The sequence below is a fragment of the Xenia sp. Carnegie-2017 genome, unplaced genomic scaffold (assembly GCF_021976095.1).
Source record: "Xenia sp. Carnegie-2017 unplaced genomic scaffold, XeniaSp_v1 HiC_scaffold_6, whole genome shotgun sequence".
In the NCBI taxonomy this organism is placed as follows: Eukaryota; Metazoa; Cnidaria; class Anthozoa; order Malacalcyonacea; family Xeniidae; genus Xenia; species Xenia sp. Carnegie-2017.
The window spans coordinates 14,171,304-14,189,843 of NW_025813526.1; the positions used below are offsets into that span (position 1 = coordinate 14,171,304).

General features: G+C 34.6%; 1 protein-coding gene across 1 annotated transcript; it reads right to left on the minus strand.

The window, feature by feature from the left end:
- Positions 1 to 188: 188 nt before the first annotated feature.
- LOC124457732 lies at positions 189 to 18,540 on the minus strand. Its single transcript, XM_047007919.1, is given in 17 exon segments — positions 189 to 615; positions 1,018 to 1,214; positions 1,758 to 2,016; positions 2,572 to 2,703; positions 3,119 to 3,239; positions 4,167 to 4,321; positions 5,237 to 5,437; positions 6,474 to 6,905; positions 7,823 to 7,962; positions 8,743 to 8,990; positions 9,059 to 9,224; positions 9,227 to 9,295; positions 10,353 to 10,451; positions 10,454 to 10,544; positions 12,038 to 12,320; positions 17,728 to 17,779; positions 18,452 to 18,540. Coding segments are annotated over 16 exon segments (2,865 nt in total). The 5' UTR covers positions 17,751 to 17,779; positions 18,452 to 18,540; the 3' UTR covers positions 189 to 366.

Consider the following 18,540-nt stretch of genomic DNA (forward strand, 5'->3'; position numbering starts at 1 on the left):
CTTTAACCAAACAGAGTTCGCTTCGTTGTGAAGAATTAATGGTTTAAAAAATTGCCCGATCATTTCAACAAAAGTTGCCTTGAAACTAAAGGATGTTTGAAACTTTGCAGCGTTATTTTTCAGATCTCACTCACGTTTACTACGTACTAGACTTCAGTTTTCTTAAGTAGACCATACTCTGTGGAATGTAAAGTTTCCTCAAATGCATTTAATTGTTCTCTTCCGATACAAAATTAAAGTAGTAAATATATCAAGCTACCAATACCCTAGTACAAAAAGTTTACGCGAATCCATTTCAGCACATCTAATGTCTCATTACTCTAAAGGTAATTTAATATAAGAAATAAAAGAGAAAAGTTTATTTATCTAAGCACTTGCGTTCAAAATTGTATTATCGAACCATCCCGTGTTATCTTTCAAAATGATATCCATTTCGCGGCTTCTGTGTTTTTCACCGATGAACTTGATATGATAGGTAAAATCAGTTTTGGTCAGCGGATTTTTTGAGGTGTTTGCCTGGTCTACTGGAAGTTCAGTGAACGTAACTGGGAAGCCATACCAAAGCAGCCAATCATCTTTCTCACCACTCATTGGAGTGTTGACAACCTTCACCACCTATATTAATTATTCTCACGATAAAAATTCTCAGAGGTTTCATGGGGAAGAAGGTTTCACAACACACGAGTGCTAAAAGGATTCTGCTTTATGTTCCTAAGAGCACAAGTTAACAAGATTTACATTTAAAAGGAACTGAGCTTTCTTTGTGCTGATGGTAAATTTAAAATTGAGCTCAAATGCCACGGAGAGAACTTCTAATTGAATGTCACTCATTTTGTGGTACACTTTGAATTACTTGAATTATTAGTGCAACACAGCCATATGTATTTTTAACGATGCATTGCCAGAAGTAAATGAGTTTATATACTTTATGAACTGAACGCTATTGTCACTTAAGAAAATAATTTTAGTTATATGTATCAGCTATTTTAGATTATTTAAGAATGGATAAAATAATACCTGTTGAAAATCTGGATGTTTGGTGATAATGTGAGAAATGTAAATATTCCCATCTTCGCCATACATGAAATACTCGTGATGATCTGGATATTTAAGATCTGGGTCCGAGGGTGTTGGGAAATGATTAACACGTGGCATGTCCAACACTCTGAGTGTCACAATCTCCTTGTTAGCCGTTTGCAGCTCGAAGGGCAAACCTTAAAAATATTTGGTCGTTTAAAATTTATTGTAAATATTGATGATTTGATTGATTATGTAGTATCTCTGCTAAACCACTAAATCCTTAAAACATAACAATAGTTTTCCGTAACTAGAATTTATTAGTTACAAGCAAAAAAACACAATTCCAACAATCATCAAAAAAAAGTTGATACGCACAATTTGCCCAGGATTTTCCAATCCAACAAATATTTAGAAAACACGACAAGCAGTCTTAGTCCAACGACATCGTAAAAATTGTGTAAAAATAGGGACAGTTCAGTCGAATAGTCACAATGCCCAGTTCAGACGTATGAAAATGAAGCGCCACTTTATTCTCAAACCCGTTCACTCATTCCAAAATCAATTTCAAAGTGTAGCAAAGATAGCTTCCACTACATAACAGAGCTTCCTAGTTGATGAAGGCTTATCAAGGAAGGTTTTATGTGACGTCAAAGCGACCACGTTGTTATGTTGCATCAATTATAAATAAAAATGCTAATAGTAAACAGATAATTTCTTTTCACTATTGACATTCTTACCTCCTTCAGCATCTAAAAGTAGCTGATACAGAACTCTTTCATTTGCATCTTTGTCTATTACAAACAAATCACCGTTGGCAATGTATGGTCTCATTATGTCATAATCTGAGTCACTGATGCCAAATTTCGTCACGCATTCATATTGATGACCAACAACATTCAATTGACCAACATAGTTTGCATAAAAGAACCATCCGTTTTCAATGCTGTGCTGCAAATCTCCACAGTAAAATTTATGCCTAGATACAGGATCGTTTTGCTAAAAAAATGTATGTAGATTCAATAATTTTGAAGGTTTTTATTTGCAGTATTCGCTAATTTACTCCAACTATGTATATTACCATATTATTCATTTCTTTAGAAAATTTTTTTCTTACAGTCAGTGAACACATTCACATATATGTATATAACGCGAGTAAAAAGTCGGGCTGGCTACACTACTAATTATACGTGCTAGCCCAATCTCTCAATCTTGTTTTCTTTCGGATAAGCTTTTCATCGTAAGACGTAACTATAAAAGTTCGCTCACATTTCACATTTCAAGAATTATTCAACGTCTATATGACTTTTACAATTAAATAAGTAAGACATTCATTTTCTTGTAACATTGAAAAAAATGCAGTGTTACAGTACAACAATTAGAATAAGAGTTAATAAATTTGCCCCACGCTTCAGAAATTTTTCCGGGTGGCCCTAGTACTGTACAGAATTTAAATGACTATAGCTACGTAATTATTTACTAATACTCAGGATCGTTTTTATGGACCAAACAAAATTTGGTTTGTTTTTCGAAATTAACGCAACAATAACTTACCCATCCATAAGCAAGAAGACAACATTCACGATAAATTTCACCAGCTTCCCAAACAAAGTTTCCACTTGCTTGCCATGGGTTCATAACAGTATTGACCATGCACCCAAATTGACTTTCATTGTTCTGTGTAAGCTGGAAAGATAAAACAACATATGTTTAATGTGATGCTGCTATTTTCGGAACTGTAAAAATATAGTAGTTCTTAAATTTTTGCTGAATATTCATAGGAAAACATTGTTTAAAATAACTTTTACTTTCCAAGTATTCTCATAGTTACAAACTAAAATAAATTTTTGGAAAAACACGTAGCAACAGTGTTTTTAATCCCACAAAAATAAATAGAACTGTCTGCATGCTCTGAAGTTGACGTCTTTTATCTATGGGCTATATGGGATTGGTGTTTGCAAATTTCTCAGAAATTTATGCCTTTTAATGGCATTTTATATTAGAAGAAAGCATTTACGAAAAAATATGTTTGCCAAAAAATTTTCGACAAAGGAAACGACAAGGTGTTTCATTCAAATTTTTACAACTTAATTAAACTTACACCAAGTTCTTCTTTCTCAAACTCTACCAAAGCAGGGCCAAATGTTTCTGGTTCCATGAGAGACTGGAATATTACCAATGGAACTCTATGGTTGTCTTTACCAGCATTTACTGAAAGCAATCTGTCAAAAACACGTTCAAAAGTTAGTCGCACATGCGCACAGCAGGGTATCTGGTGTACATGTCAAATTATACAATAACTGCAATAAAATACGTGAGCTGATTGGTCTACAGCGGAGTTTCACAAGCCTGTGCAAATCGATCTGAACACAATCAATTAAATCACTCAAAACGAATTTGTAAATCAATTATGAATAAATGTTGGAGGAAAAATTAAACTTTTGTTTTAAATTTACCTGTTTCGCATTACTGTGATTTCATAAAAGAAATAACAAATTGCTTTTGTATTTCCGCTTGCTTAGGCAAGTCACTGAGACGTTTGTGAGAATTCTCGAGCAGGTTCGACCGCCGACCTTCATCTATTGCTTACACTGCTCTTATGTTCTCCCAAAGGTCTCTCTCAAAGACAAAATAAATTATGACTGCTCAAGTTTAAATACAAGTACTTTCAGAAAAACACTCTAATTAATAGTTTTTAATTCCTAGATCCGCCACGGCCCACTGTAAGCATGCATATGTGCAAACACATTAAACACGTCATTAGACGAGACCAATCATTCCTGAACATATTAACATGTCATTAAACATTATAAATTTCTAATGGCCTGATGATTGTTTTAAAGTTCACAAGCAATAACATTGTTATGAAAATAAACTGTAACTTAATACAAAGAAATGATGCGTTCGTAAGAAATCGATAAAAAAATTTTCTGGCATTTTTGGCAGTTGCTTGATTTTCCTTAGTTATAATTCTGTTCACTTTTCATTTAGGAATTCATTAACACAAGTTGTTGTTGCAATTTTCACTTCTCTGTTACGAATAAGACACTTCAACGAAAGATCCGATGTAATTATTAAAAAAGTTAACAATGATTTTAAAAATGATACAAAAAGCATTTATTACAACCAAATTTTGATCACCATCATACCTGCCAATCTTTTTGGAATATTCTGTTGACATGTCAACGTCAGGATTCAAAACTAGTTCAGAAGAGCCGCTTTGCATTATCTTGAAATTTACTGCAAATTTGTTGATCATGCAATCCGGTCCATTTCGGTTTAACAAATCCATTGCAACTGGGTTCTTGAAAAAAATAAAATGCTTTTTATGTAACGGTAGCAACGCTCACACACGATTCTATCTGTGCTATACACTTTCATCGTTTTGGTATCTTAATTTAATTCTTAAATCTTCAAATTTAAGACAATTCTTCGTACTTCTAAGTCATAAAATAAAATAAAATGTAAACAAAACTTTCTATTTTAGCATAGTTTATCCGATTTCTCGTACACATCGCTGTTATTGAAACTTCAGGAAAGTAGACTGGTGACGAGCTTGTTTTGCCTTCATTTAGTACTTGTTAAGACAATTGTTGTAAACAAAGAAAAACAAGAAATGTTGAAGAAGGATATCATAAGCATAACCACAAATAATTGAATAAATCGTGCAATTTCAGAATGTTCCGTAATTATTTATCAGAGATATTCGTAATTACAGCATATACTGGCAATGACGACAGTTAATAAATACGAAATAACCAATTTAGCACCAATATTTTTATTTTTATACACACACCATACGTGTAAGCAAATTTTGAAATAACATACACGGCGTTCATTCACGTTCTTTCCCGTAAATAAAATGAAAAAACTTGTTGCAATTACGAATTCCGTCCACTTTCCCCTAATCTCCCCTGTATTTGTGTTGGTTTTTTAATTTTATTGTAGCTAATGACAGCAGAAGCATAACTAGTTGAAGAGAAAAAGACGAAAGAATGGAACACGATAAAACCCACATTACATGGGAATCAAGGGATTGAATTATCACGAGCTCTTCGTTTTACTTTACAGTGAACGTGCTCTAAGAGAATCTGTGCATGCACTTACACAAATAATAAACGGTAGCAACGTAAACGTAAAACATTCCCCTCCCTTGCAACCAAACTTTTTATGAAATTTTTCTAGCCTTGTACGTAGAGACCTTTAATAACTACGATACCTTACTGATTTCCTTGTCGGTCTTTCCAATTATTTCATTTTTAATAGCGATCTTGTCTTCTTCGCTGCATCGAGTGTATGGTTTAATAACAAAAGGATCGGTGGGTTTTGAAAGATGCAGCCACAAGCAGTAATATATCTTTGAACTGTAGACACACTGACCCAGTATGCGACCATATCCATACATATCCAAGCCAATAACCTTTAAACACACAATGGATAATTACAAGATAATTATACAACACATCTTTTGTTCATCGTGAGTTCGACATTTTGCAAAATTATATACATAAAACCATTTGATGGGTCAAAATGTATAATATTAGTCCAGAAAACATTATTAATCCAGGCCAAAATCCACTGATAAGCCCTTAATAACCGAGCTCGAGGCCTTTACGAAGAATTATCGGACCGAGGTCTTTTTGTACAGACAGAGCCCGTAGGGCAAGGTTTGTAAAAAAAGACAGAAGTCCGATATTTCATTGTAAAAACCGAGAAAGCGAGGTTATTAAAATTTTTATTATATGGCATTATTTGACCTGAAACGTAGCTTGCTTTCTTTCTCGTCTTTGCTGTTTTTTACCAGTTGGCTTTCACTTTTCTAGTTTTCGTCCATAAAAAAAATCGTTTCAAAATGTATCGTCTGGATAGTTAAACTGTTTTCTAAGTGTTTTTCCTTCGAATCACATTCGTAAATGGTTTTTTGTTTTATTTTTCTTGCGTTTTGCTGTTTGCTTTAAGAAGTTTGTTTACATTTGACTGTAAAATTATGCGTTTTGGACCGTGGTTGATTACGGGAAAATAATGGACCGGCAAAACGTTTTGAGCCAATCATAGAGCGTCATTTGGCTGGAAGTGACGCTTGTCATATAATAATAAAAAAATACAGTCGAAAGCGTATATGTAATTGTAATATTAGCCTCCTTCAGTCATCAATCTTCCTTCGTCTTTGCACACTAGTGCAGCAAGGATTCTGTGCACCAATAAAAATCATACATCGATTTATTCTCTAGGTTTAGTGTCTATTCATATTGTGCCGCTGTATAAATCAAAAGAAAATGTGAATAATTATTTGCTCATTTTTCGTATTAGTTAAACGTATGTGGCTAAGTTTCCAACGTCATTTTGTTTTTTGATTAGCCTTTTTATGTCAACTTGTTTGTCTAACATAAAACAACCTGACAGTTATTGGAACAAATGTACTGTATATGGTACATGTTACTATCCAGCGAACATACCTGATGTGAAAGTAGTACTCCTGCACCTGCAGCACCAGGTTTTGATCCTTCCAGGCCATTTACTCCAACAGAGAGATCATCAGCGCTGTGAAAAACCTCTGGTGCGGCAAGCCTCACAAACTCTTTCATAGTACCATTACGATAGCTCAATCCTCCTGCTGGGTAAGGAACATATCCGGTCTTGTGTGGATCACTAGTGACAGTATCAGCAAGCTTCATAGCATTCAAATTGTCTATTGCATATTGGCTAAGAGGTGCAATAGGGTTAGTTGCTCTCAAAGGTGACGCTTTTGCAGTTTCACTAACGCTCGTTCCTCGCCTTTCTTTTCTTCTCTGTGCAATCCTTTGAACCGCAGGATCATCAGGATCTATAAGAATGGTTCTCATGTATGCTCCCCAAGCAGCATCTGCTAACACGGCAAAGTTCAAACCCTGGAAAACCAAGATTGATTTGACAACTTTGCGTAAGCATTTATACATGTATTTAATCAAATTTTTCGCATGAATAAAATCCAACACAAATGCCAGGTGAGGCAGAGCACACTAATTCACAATGACCAACACAAATGCCAGGGATACAAAAAGGGACACGGGCGTTGAAGTAATGTGTTAGCACAGTTTACATAAACAAATTTTATTTCAAGTGAGATTTTTATAGTGAACGTTGCACAAGTATTAATGGTCAATACGAAGACTGAAGCTTGTATACTTTTTACAAGATCAAAAAAATGAACAATTTCTATTTTGTTAGCTTTTTCATTGTAAAAATTGGAGAGCTTCTATTTTCACAAATGGTCTAAATGTAAACATACAATTTTGTGTATTTCTTAAAACATTTCGATCTTATTGAAATTTTGATCGCTATTTGATTTACATACACAGCCACTTTATATATTTTGGAAAATTAATCAAAAATTTAAATTGCATGACGCTTTTTTACGTAATAAAGCTATAGTTTCCTCTATCAGCATTTTCATTTATTTTTAAGTTTAATAAAACAATAATGTAGACTAAGGATCATGTACGATTTCAACTTGTTTCATCTTTGCTAAACCATCATCAAGTGATAAGACAAGTGTTGATTTGCCAATTTAGAAGTTTCGGCAGTAGCAGATTCCGCGTTCGTCAAAGTAAATTATAGCTGCTCAATTTTCAATTCAAAGTAATTTCAGAAAAGCACTATTGGTTTTCAATTTCTAAAGAATATAATTTTACCATTGGAATTGTCTTTATCGGGTTTAGAAATGTAATTACATTCTAAAATGCGATGCAGTAATTTGCTTTGACATACACTAGATCTGCCACTAAGTTTCCGTGCAATTGCAAGTTTTTTAAACTGACATGTTTACCTTTCTTTTGTACTCCTCTCTTATTTCGAGTATTTCAGTTAAAGGATCTATTGCACTCTCCTCAGTGCTACCAATAACAGCTGTGACCGAGATCACTGGAATGGAGCCAAATACGCACTTGTCAAGTTGATCTCTTAGATCTATATAAAGATGAAATAACTTAGCATGTACATGTCTGGTTTTGAATTATAGAATGAGTTTGAAAACCAACAAGTAGTAGTCACATATATTTCGTGAAAAACGAATGACAGGTTTAAGACGCTTAACGCAATGGTTGATTTGTGTTCGATAGGGGAGAAGTCCCGTGACGTTACCATGCTTCTCAGTCTGAGGAAGAGAGGGCGAGATGAAATTGCAAAAGGTGTATGAGAGCTCAACATTGGCTTAAAGGCATGCCCCCTTAAAAAATGTTTTTTGTGGGTTTTCAAAAACGCCATTTTTCACAAGCATGTTTTATGATAATTCAAAATCCACAAGTTTTTTGAAGCACAGCTTTCCGAAATTGATGCTCAAGAGTTGCTGTCAATTTTGTTTTCGTATGTACCAGTTTACACGAAGCAACTATAATTAAATGGCTTTTCATATTGGATTGATTGTACACCCCCTCCCTTTATTTTCTCTTCACAATTTGAAAAATCTCAACACCCAACTTCAGACTAACGGGGAGAGTCCCCTTCAGTTCCCTCCTGATGGAAGCCAATGAAGCAGTTGCCTCTGTATGATTTACAATTGAATCACAATACTAAACAATTTATTGAGATATAATAATTGCTATCTTTATAATTTAAAATACTTTTTGAGCTGCATGCATCTTTTTATTTCAATTTAATGTAAAAACCATATTATACTTGAAAGTTGGTGCTTTTAAGCAGAGCAAGATCGACTAATTTTTTTAATTAAAAATTTTTTTGACAGCAAACCTTTTACATCCTGTCTTGCCAGTTCATCGACTTTAATATGGATCAGATTGTCCTCGCCAATTCCAAGAACTGTGGCTGCTTTTGGCCACGAATAATGACATGTTGCTGGTACAAACACGTGTGGCGCCGCTATGTTATGTACCTGATGAAAATTAACTATACCCATGGATGTATAAGCGTATTGATGAGCGAGTTCAGAAATTTTATCCAATGATAAACCAGTAGCCGTTGCCACTCCATCTGCCATGCTAAAATGTAATAAAAACGTCATCTTGCCTTTATTTTCTTATCCTAGAATGCATGTTTCATTTCCTACCTGCAGGCATCATCCGTATTAAGATTCAGCATCTGCCAATTTGAGCATAATTGCAGCTCCCTCATGACATAGTCATTGTCACCATCAGGTTTAGGGTGCTCTTCTTTTGGAACCAAGATTTGATAAGTCCTTGCGCTAGCAAGCTCGGACTCGTTCATTACAGCCGTTTTAAACTCAAAGGGTAAAATTTCATGTTTCTAGCTGCCCACATTGCCTCAATATTAGCAATTGACCCACCTGAAAAAATTTAAATATTTTCTAAAAAATGGATGAATGACTTTTGGTGTCTGCGTGTTTATTGTTCTGTTATTATGCTCAAAATTAATATTTTTAGACATTAATTTTAAGAACATTTGCAATGTATTTCGCTGATAGTTCGAAAATTTATACGTTCTTTGCTTTTTTGTGACACAGAAGTAGGTTACCTTGCGCGGGATGGAAGATAATAAAGAGGCACTTGGATTGAAGATATATTGAAGATAACACACTAAAAATTTAAGATTCCTTAAAAGTCTATAGTTTTGACGACAACGTTTAAGCGAATAACCAAAGATTACGTTTAAAAGTAAAAAGTACGTTTTCTTATTTTTACGTCCCGTTTGGCGCAAAACTCTTTCTTCTATGCGCAAAAATCCTATGAAGTTAAAATTTTCAACCCAATATAGGCAATTAAAGTCATTAAATATATGTTAAGAAAGAAGGAATAAGTCAATTATTTTTAAGACCTTCCAAAATTAACAGATATCCTTAAATGGTCTGTTGCTAATGAATTTTGCTTGTTATTAGGAATTTTATATTCTTTACAATTGATTTATTGACATAGACTATACCTAACACAATTTATTTCTTTCAGGGTCTTCGCCACAAGATTGCACTCTGGGAGGGCTATGATTTATATTTACTAAATTTAATATGCGTCTTACTTTGCCTCATGTTAGGCTAACATATGTCAATGACAGAAATATCTATATCACGGGGGGAAAAGTAGCCCTCGACCCCGCCCCCCCGTTTGGCGCTGTGACTGACCATCTGCTTAAGTGTATATCAATGTAAATATGCGTATAGGCAACCTGTATATAAAGTATCATGTATCATTGTGTTTGACAAAGACTTTAAAACAAAGTCGTAAATTTACTTTCAATTTTACGTTTCTTATTTTAATTCAAATATTGAATTTCCGGATGGCTATTTCTTCCAAATCTTCTTTTTAATATCATCCAATAATGCTACAACAAGTACACTGCACTACATCTTTTTGTCAACAGAGCAACTTACATTGTATAAACATGCTTACCACAAGTTATGTGTCCCCATGGCTCAATAACTGGATCATCAAAACCAATCATGTCACAAATCTGCTCAGCAGCGAGGATTTCATAAGGTGTAGTAATAGGGAAGCTGTAACATCCACGTTGTTTGGATTCCATACCATTCCCGAAATATAACCCAGAATAGCTGGCATTGAAACATCCCAGTTCATGTGACCCTTAAAATAATTAAAAGTTGGATTTTAATGCGTTCGCGTAAACCAAGAAACTGGTAAGTAAGGATGTTTACTGTCATCTTATTGGCTCTTACATGCAAAAGTGCATATCTGCCATACATGGGATTTATTATAGGAGTGATTATGCACAAGAAATTATATGGTTGTGATTTCTTTACAATAATAATTTAAAGACAACAAAGTGCCTATCAGGCGTCCTCGGCAAGGCAATCTAACATAGAGCAATACATGTAAGTAAGTCATGTATCATAATATGTTTGATTAATGGCACACGTTAGCAGATCCAAAAAAGACTTTCATTGGCTCAAGAACTTAGTGTCAGGCACAAATGGAGAATTTCTGCAAAAAAGGTGACAGAGGGGGGTACTAGATGTTTACATTTGGAGGGGTCTAAAACAACACTAAATTCTCTTTAAGTAATTTAAAATCATTTTTGTTATAAGTTTGAGCATTAGGAAAAGAATTAAAGGTTTCATAAGCTGTCTGTTTATTTGATATTTTTTCCCGCCTAGAACATCTTTGAAATTTCTCTTAACAAAATTTTCCAATGTGTTCGGTCTACACGTATGTATTCCCGTTGTGTTAATTTTCTTCGTTTTATCAACGTAAAAACTAAAAGATGCCTAAAGAAATAAATTATGATGTTTTAAGTGTTTCGAGATTTACGTAGCAGGATCAAACTCTTGCTACGCCATTGTCAACGTTCAATGAACGTTTCATTGATTTATGCTTATTACTTAATAAAAATCGTCCTGTTTACATTGCAGACGCGCTCTTAAAGTATTTATGACATCAAATTGTACCATAGTGTTTTTTTAATTGCCTTGTAAAGGCAATGAAAAATAGCTTAAAGACTTCTTTAATGGATTGTGTTATTTTATTTCTTTGTGACATCGTTATTACACATACTGCGTGGTAGCTACATCTGACGGAGACAGAATACGTAGTGAGGACGTTGTAAACTTCATAATTTTGGAGGGTTGGGGCGAGGGGGGCTATACTCGTGCATGCTTTGCTTGATTTCAAAGTAAAAAAAAGGTTAGATCATGCATATTCTTTGATTGCAACCAACCTCCAGAGAATTATCGAACAATGTCGCTCGCCCACGACGGCTGGTGACCACAATAGCAATAAGAAAATATTCTTTTGTGTTTGACCACCAACATGGCTGCCGTGACGAAACATGCTATTCGCTTAAACAATTCAACCTCCCCTCATTATCGATGTACCTACCCAGCCGTATGTGTGCACTTCACCACACTTCAAATAGACAGAGCCAGGCTCGGAACTAGAACATTCATTCTTTTAAGGGGGATCTATTCATGCCTTCATTTGTGTCCGACTGATTACTTTTGGAAGCTAATTCGCTTTTCACTTACATCGATTACAACGATAGTACTGTACTGTCTGTACATTGTTGTAATGGGAGACTATAGAACAGATGACAATTTAATGAAGTACCACAAAAATTCTACCTGAAAACGTGCGCTGAAAACAGGAGTACTCTGCTCCAACTCGCTGTTCATTGTTTTGAGTTTTTCCTTGAGTTCTTTTTTCTCATATCTGTAAGGCAGAGAGGCCTTCTTCTTTTTGGTTACATACTGTGGGTCCGTTGGCCAGTACTTTCTACGATTTTGCTGATGCTGAGTGATTGTTTGGCTGATAAGTTTGTTAAATAACTCATGATTTTCTGCTCTCGGTCCAATGAACCAAGCTGCAAGTGCATTGGCTTGATTTTCGTAACGGTCACCGGTAGCTCTAAGTACAAAATGAAAATTGTATCATTATCAATTATAAAATAAAAACAATAAAACGCGTGCGGTGATTGGTCTAGGGCCGTGTTTGCATTAGTATGCGCAAAACACATCTGAGCTCAACCAATCAAATAAATCAAAACAATCAATCAGCCAAAGAGAATTTGCAAATCGATCGTGGATACATTTGAGAGGAAAAGTTGAAATGTTTGTCTTTTTCGCATTATTGTTAATTTATAAAAGAAATAAATGATTTTTTGTTTGACTGGCTTATGCAAACCTCGGAGACGTTTAGGAGAATTCTCGAGCAGGTCTCGGGTTTGCACTGATCTGCTCTCGAGTTCTCCCAATGGTCTCAGTTTGCATACGCCCGGGCAATTACAGTAAACATCTTTTATTTCTTAAGTAATTATACTGCATTATTCAAGTTCACAAAAACGGCTTTCAACTCTATTTTTTGTAACATCTTTTATAAAACTTTTTTGCATATTTGTTAGAAGGAACTTTACAAAATACAAGCAAATTATATCAACGAAAAGTACACTACCAAGTGGTAATTAACTCATATCGCTAGAGCTTTATGAATTATAGATATCTGCAAATTGAAATTCAAAAGTGAATTAATTTACTATAAATTTTGGGACAGCTCAAACAAATGTGACGTACGCAAGGACAAACTTTTTTTCGATATTGCATACACCTGTACGCAACGTTTATGATGTAGGCTACAGCAGATATGCTTCTGATATTGAAGAGCTTTCATACAAAGTTTCGGACGGACGGAATCTTTTACAATCAACAATGATCAATATTGCAACTGTTTCTGAGTTCTGAGAGTCTTACAATCCTTTTAAATTGTACAATCATGTAAAGAGAAGAATGGGAAAATTTAATATGAACATGAAGTGAACTAATATGAAGAAAAAAGGAAACCATAACATGTTTAGTGTCAACGTGTAAAATGCAAAGTCTAGCACTTCAACTGTCTTTATTATGCATTCTTCTTAACTCTTAGTTGCAAATGAAATACGGAAATCATCGTATAGAAAATTATTCGTATAAGAAGTGCAGCATTGGTCACGTTTTAAAATTAATTGCGAATCATTAAACTGTAGACAAGTGCTTAAAAGTTTAAACACTTTACACGATGTAGGCAAATTTAAATTACTGAATAGTCTTTTGTGTTCACTAGAAAATTCTTCATTTATATATCTCCCCTGAAGATGTGAAGTGCTTTGAGAGGATTAAAATACAGACCTTTTATGACGTAGACAAAAAGAATTGCTTCCACGTGGAAGCACACTATCCTCGAGATGTCTCGTCCTATTAACCAGATAGAGCTAAATATTGGTGCAATATCAATTTGCTTCAGTCTGTCTGTTATTTAACAGTTTCAGGTCGATTTTTTATAGAATGCACAATAAAGTAGAGTCTTTTGAAAAGTCAGAGTTTTATGTCAGGAACCCAATTATATGTGGCATAAACAACGTAATTTTCAATACAGTAAGCACTGAAATCACCCAAGTGATCAATATCATCAATTATATCTCATTTGGCGACAGAAGTAAACAAACTTGATTAATCGCATATAGTACTCATTCCCACTGTTTTTCTTGGAATCTGGTCGAAGTTCTCCGGTGAGAAAGAATGTTAAGTATATAATAATTTTTAATCAAGTTTTTCTGACTAATTATAATATCGGTGTGGGTTTAACAGAACATCGAAAATAACAAAGAATTTAAGCACATGGTGCGGGTCCAGCAATGGACAAGGAATACTATGAACTATTTGCTTTTTGCACTCAACGTTCAAAGACTAAACATAATTTAATCACAATCGACACAGATTCATCAGCAATGAGGTCTTATCAAAATGTTATCAAGACAACACTGGCAACAAACTACATCGGCATAATATTGTCTTGTCAATATTGGCTGTTTCTAGATATGTAAATATGCGTTCGTTCACGATCGATTTCTTGGTTGAGAAAACAAAGTATCATACTCTTGGAATAGCTTTTTAAACTGTTATAAGATTTAATTATTATCCCCAAAAATGTTTTCCATCAAAAAAGCAATGAAATTATCTTTAAATATTGTGAAAGGAAATAAGATTAAATGCACGGTAGGTATTTATGCTGGAATCTCACCACTATGGTAATCACATTCGAAATAGGATATGCGTGGCACGAAAAATTCAATGGAGTGGCTCTACTGTATATTCATTCCACTGTGGTGGGAGGTTAATTAAATAAAAAGAATGCTCTAAACATGGCAAGCGGTCAAAATTTCTATTTATGGAGATAAACATTAAAATAATTCTTGCCAACGCAATGTTGAAAGTTAAAAGGAGACGCATGTAAAAAGCTTTTGTCTATCATTTATATCAAGCAATTGGCTGTCATAGCATATAAAGTTCCCCAGACTTGTCTTGTAGGGATTCATCAAAACGAATTTCCAATTAAAGATTTAACACGAAACATGTTAGTTATGCATTACACCAAGTCCTCACTGTACCTAGCATTTTTTGCTGACAAGAGGCAAGGGCCGCCCTTGCCTTGCGATAATAACTTCTAATTACTTATTACAGTTGTTACACTGCCAACTAGGGTTTGCAAGACAGTATTCAATAAGCCTCGAGCAATTTACAACAAAATAATCATTCACCGTGTCGCCTGGAGTTTATAATAGTTTTCATGTAAAATTTTCTTTCGACTCTTACACATGCAACAAGGTTAAACAGAATACCAAGAAAACAAAATTAATTTTAAGTGGCATGCTGGCTGTATTTCGTTATAAAATTAGTTTTCTGTTCGAATTTTTTGTATATGATGATATTTATATTGCTTCAAAATCTTCCCTAGCGCTTTTCGAACTAGGTACTTATTGTCATAGACTACTTAATGCAGAATAAATTCAGGCAACATTTCACTTGCGGCATTTGATATGTTCAACGGGATGTTTACAAGACATCTTGAAGGCATTTATCCTCCAACAGCAACAATTGTGAACAGTGCACTGAAATCAAGAGATCGATTGACCTAGAGACGTCAAAATGGAGATATCTTACTAATTCAGCTTCTTTAAAGCAGATTAAAAGCCAAAATTTGCAACATAACGAGCATGTTAAAATTGTCACATAAACAATTTGCGGGGTTGATATGATATCCTTTAAACACTCCAGGCATAATTTCATGCAGTCTTGCACTTGCTGCTAACCGCTGCCAGTGATCTATGAAAATATACAACACCGCCTGATTTTGTTGCAAAGTTAAGTCGTCCTACAGTCAATTGTTTATGCCGTTACACTGCGTCAACATATAAGTCACAGCGTCTTCACACATAAAATATCTTTGAATTATTATCCAACAGAAGGCGATAGACTCCTTTTAACCGGTTGACAGACGATGCGACGTACAGGAAATATATTTATATACAGAGCGATTTAGAAAATGAAATGCGCAACAAAAACAAATATTTTCTTGCTTCTTGTTAAAAGAAGGCAAATCTATCATATGACTAGTTCTAACAATCTTGCAACGTGCGGGGTAGTTTCAATTGATCAAAATAATTTCAATACATGTTTATACTTTGCATGGGGGGTTTAGAATTTTTGTCAACAGGTTACAGTAATCTATTATGGAGATGATACATATAATTGTTTTAAAAGTACGACGTACATTTAAAACGGTACAAACCTCGAGAACGAATGAAAAATTCAATACTTTGCAGGCCAACGCTAGGCTATAAACAATAAGCCTGATGTAAACAAAGTACTTAGATCGACGCGGTCGATGTCTTAAAATATGATCAACTCGAATGGCCCGCTCTCTAAAACGAGGCTAGCTTTCGTTCCCTTTATGTCATTTTCAACTTTCCCTTCGTGATATTTTCTCAATAGCTTCATATCGAACGTTTTAAGCTACACTTATTTCATTATCAGTTTCACTCTAGATGACGTACAACACGCTCGACCCACAACACGCCAAAGGTTTATAATCGGTTTAATTCCGGTAAACTAACACCTTGTAGCCAATCAAGAAGCATTTTGACCGGTTTACATTTAGATTACTGAAAATTGCAGGCGACTATCAAGACAATGTAAATGTTCAACGAATATTATTTTGTCCTACATTGCTCCATAAGGCCCGGTTCAAACGTCATATTTTACATGCGCCGAATCAAATCTGAGTTTTAGTCGACCAAAATAGTTTTGAGCGTAGTTTGATTCAGACGACGAATTTAATAGTCGCGCTTATTGATTTTGCCCAACAAAAGGACGAAGATTAATTGTATGTTAACATCAACAAAATCGTTTTTTTACATTTGAGTTCACGCTAATTTCATTAATAACCCTCTTTGCCGTTTTAATTTCGAAAATTTAATGCTTTGCTTGAAAAAACTTCTAACTTTTAATTTGTGTGCATGTATGTCAAGGGTTTGCTCAGTCACCCAATTAACCCCTCCTCTCTCCAGGATTTACGACCCTGTTTCAATGTTTCATGAAGAGGGCACTCGCGTGTTCAACAACAGAGATGATGTATCCAACAAAAGCCAACAACATGGAGATTTTGAGCACCTTCGCTTCGTGAAATGAATGAAGAATTTCATTTCAAGAAGCTAACCATCCTCAACTGAAATTGCTTTTCACATGGGTAAAGTTGACAGTTAAGGCTTCCTTCGTGAGAAACTCGCTGCTTTGATTTTCGGTTTATACCTTGATTTTCATCATAAAAAATAATCTCGGCGGAAATAAGTTAATTCCTCCATTTTTTTGCATCAACCGATATCTAAAGCAGCGCTTGAGATAGACGCTCCAGTTATCATAGAACTCGATGGTCTATATCAGCTCTTGCATTGTGGGGGGTTTACAAAACTTTAATTTTATTCCTAACGTTGACATGATTTTCATATTGAAATAAGTTCGGGATGTATCACAAAGTAAGAGTGCACTTGACCCTTTCAAAAAAAGCCATGCTTAAAAGCAATATTTGCATGCTGCCTTTGTTTAACTTTGGTGGTAGACAATTGATACTCGTCAAACTTGTTATGTTGTCTGAGGAATTTTTGAGGAGTATCACTCTGTCTGATGATTGTTTTGACATAAAACAGAAATATGTTTTATTTCTAATAATTTGTGTTTCAGTCTTTGAGTATTTAGTGTAAAACTTGGAATGTATCCACTTCGGAAACTTCCCAATTTTAGACAAAGCATTCCCGTTCTTCCAACCTGCAACCGAAATAAAATCGCAAGGACAGCGAAATATATTTTTCTTAGAGATAAATAACGTTTCCACTAAGATTATACGCATGGTGCACATTAAACGCATTGTGCTCGTAAAAAGTGCTGAAATAGCTCGAACTATTCATGAACTTAATAGTTATTGTAATAAGAGAGGATAATTATCTTACGAGTCGTCAAAATCCTCTGTCATCTTGAAATCTTCACAAGAGAATCAAAAGACTACAAAACAACAAGAAGAAGATCGATTGATGTCACATAAAACAAGAAGGCGCAGCACGCTCGCTGTTATTTTGTTATTTCTTTCCCTAATTAATCTGCACACTGTCCGGAAACCAAAAATCATCTGGTATTTATAAAAAAAACCCATCAAAGCTAGGAATTCCTCAAAATCAAGACTAAAAATTTTGTTGCAAAACTTGCAGGTGTGGTTGTCAATTCGCTAATTAATGCCTTCTTGAAATTACAGCGAGGAGTTAAGTTTCAGCTAAACTATAATCAATAGAATATTTGATAGGTGCTCCGTTATGGGCAACATAACAATTGTTGATTTCTTGTTGATGCGAAAGTCAACTCTGTGCGCGCAAGCTTTTAGTTATATTCAATATTGTTGTCCTAGCTTATAGACCTGCACAGATCATCAAATGTTGTACAATTTATAAAATAATGACTGAAAATGCTGTTGAGTTTGCTGCAATCAAGCAAGCAATTTTATTAATCCCCAGATGTAAATTTTACAACCGATAGCAAATTTTTCTGCAGGAATACAAATAACATGCCCAAATAATTATTACTTATATACAGACGATTAAATTGATACACATATAATCAGTGTTATGCATGGTTCTCGTAAATATATTTTGCAAATTATAACAAAAGAGTAGGTTTACTTACATCTAAAAGAAAAATATTTCTTGAACGCGAGTGATAGAAACAGTGCTGCGAAAGGCTGCGCTGGAATACACCCCAGTTTTGACTTGTCG